This window comes from Rhea americana, unplaced genomic scaffold (assembly GCF_003343005.1).
Source record: "Rhea americana isolate MKP2758 unplaced genomic scaffold, rheAme1 scaffold_420, whole genome shotgun sequence".
Taxonomy (NCBI): Eukaryota; Metazoa; Chordata; class Aves; order Rheiformes; family Rheidae; genus Rhea; species Rhea americana.
In genome coordinates, this window is record NW_028186558.1 from 60,168 (window position 1) to 62,067 (window position 1,900).

The 1,900-nt window shown below is 71.5% G+C and overlaps 1 protein-coding gene across 2 annotated transcripts in view; it reads right to left on the reverse strand.

Annotated features, from left to right (window-relative positions):
* LOC146590079 (intercellular adhesion molecule 4-like) overlaps window positions 1–1,894 on the reverse strand; it is a 3,167-nt gene extending 1,273 nt beyond the window's left edge. The window contains exons 1-3 of one of the 2 annotated variants that reach the window (XM_085315161.1): window positions 1,277–1,894; window positions 919–1,008; window positions 88–351 (exon numbers count right to left, since the gene is read on the reverse strand). In XM_085315161.1, coding sequence (XP_085171287.1) covers window positions 88–351; window positions 919–976 — 322 coding nt within the window. In that variant the 5' untranslated portion in view covers window positions 977–1,008; window positions 1,277–1,894. Of the gene's footprint in view, window positions 1–87; window positions 352–918; window positions 1,169–1,276 lie in introns of those variants that run through there. The other variant, XM_085315162.1, reaches the window with a different exon arrangement.
* Window positions 1,895–1,900: the final 6 nt, after the last annotated feature.

Sequence of the window (1,900 nt, forward strand, 5' to 3'; positions counted from 1 at the left end):
GGACCCCGGCAGGCAGAGCCGGCAGCCAGCCCCGCCGGCCGAGCGCGGCTCTGCCGTCCGCCGGCGCCGCCGGGGCGCAGCCCTCACTGTAGCCGTGGAGCGTGGTGGCGGTGACGTCCCGCTCCGTCCCGAAGACGCCGAAGCACTGGAGCTCCAGGTGCCAGTCGGAGACGTTGGGGATGCTGAGGGACACCCAGCCGGGGCCCTGCGTCAGCAGCTTCGGCACGGAGACCTCCCAGCTCAGCTTGCTGTAGTTGAGGCAGGAGCTGGTGCAGTTGAGGACGATGGAGCTGCCGAGCTCCACCGCCGGCTCCTCGGGGGAGATGGCCACTCTGCAGGGGCTGGGACGCCCTGGGAGCCGCGGAGAAGGCAGCGGGTTAGGGCAGGATCGAGGCTCCCCGGGGCAGAGGGCTGAGCCGCGTCCGCGAGGCGCAGAGCGGGAGCCGCCCGGGCGAGCGGCAGCCCCTCTCCCGGCAGGGCGCAGGCGGCAGGATGCCGCGTCCCCGGCAGCCAGGGCCTGCCCAGGATGTGCTGCCACGAACGGCCGCTTCCACGCGGGAGCTGAGTGCGGTCCCGCGCGGCCCCCGGCCCGGGGAGCTCAGCCCCGGCCCCGCTGCGTCCCCCAAAGCCGCCGGCACCGGCTCCCCGACCCGCTGCTCCGGCTGCTTCCGGCAGCGCCACTTTCCCACGGTCTGCCGAGCCCTGCGGTTTTCCACCTGCAGCCGGGCAAGACCCCGGGGCTGGGGCCGGGCTCCGCGTCCCCAATGCCGGCCGCAGGGACGCGGCCGCTGGTGGGAGCCTGGCTTCCGTTCCGCTCCCCAGCTTCCTCCCGGCAGCCCGGGCGCGGTGGGAAGCAGCAGGAACTGCTGGGAACTTGGGGAAAGGGAAGCCCCCAGCTCCCCYACCTGCCTGACTCACCTCCAGGCAAGAGGAGGCAGAGCAGAGACAGCGCGTGCCAGCTCTGGAGAAGGGCCATTCCCGCTGGGGCCTGAGCCGGCAGCGCCGAGGCTGTTGACAGAGCAAGTGCAGAGCTGCTGACACCCGCGAGCGGGGGCCGGGACCAGCTCTTACCACATTTCCTCCCTTTTCTCTGCAATCGCTTCCCGCGTGGTGCCCCAGAGCTCCCTCCCCGTCTCCCGGGCGTCTCCCGCCCGGGGGAGACGCTGCCCCCTTCGCACAAAGGCCAGTAGCGAGCCGAAGGTGCCAGCCTCTTCCCGCGCRCGCCGCTGCTCCGCTCGCTCCCGGCGGGCCGACGACGTTTTCAGCGCGTACCCACCCTTGCACCTGCTCTCGGCGCAGTTACGAAGGAGAAGCCGYGCGTGCCCTCGGGTCCCCAGCAGACAGGAGCTCTCCGGAGCGGCGGCGATTCCGGCTCAGGCACAAGCCCGGCCCCYGCGGAGCCGGCAGGGCCGTAAGCTGTGCGGCGCCCGCGCTGCGCAGACCGTCCCAGCCCCTGGAAGGCAGCAGAGCTCTGCCCACCCCCTGCAACGACGTGCTTGGACTCCGCTGATTGTTCTGCGGCAGGATGTGCATCGTGTTTATCGTCCCTTTCCTCATCAAGGCAGTGAGGACTTCCAGGGCCGAGCCGTGACCAGAAAATGTGGTTCTTTTCCTGGCCTGACTCTCTGCCAAGGCCCTTTTGAAATCGCCGCGCGCCAGAGTAAGACGGCCAGAGGTGCCCGGCGCTTCGGCGGGGGGCAGCAGCTCTCCCGCTTGCAGCAGGGAAGAGGCAGGGCTGCCTGGCTCCGTCCTTCCCAGGGGAGCCGCGGACCCCTCTGCCACAGCCGCTCTTCTCGGAGCGCAGCGGCCTGCGCCCGTCTCCCGGCCCCGGYGGCTGCATGGAGCTCGGGAGGAAGCAGGCGCCGCGAGAGCAAGTGCCGCACAGTAAGAGCCGACAGCC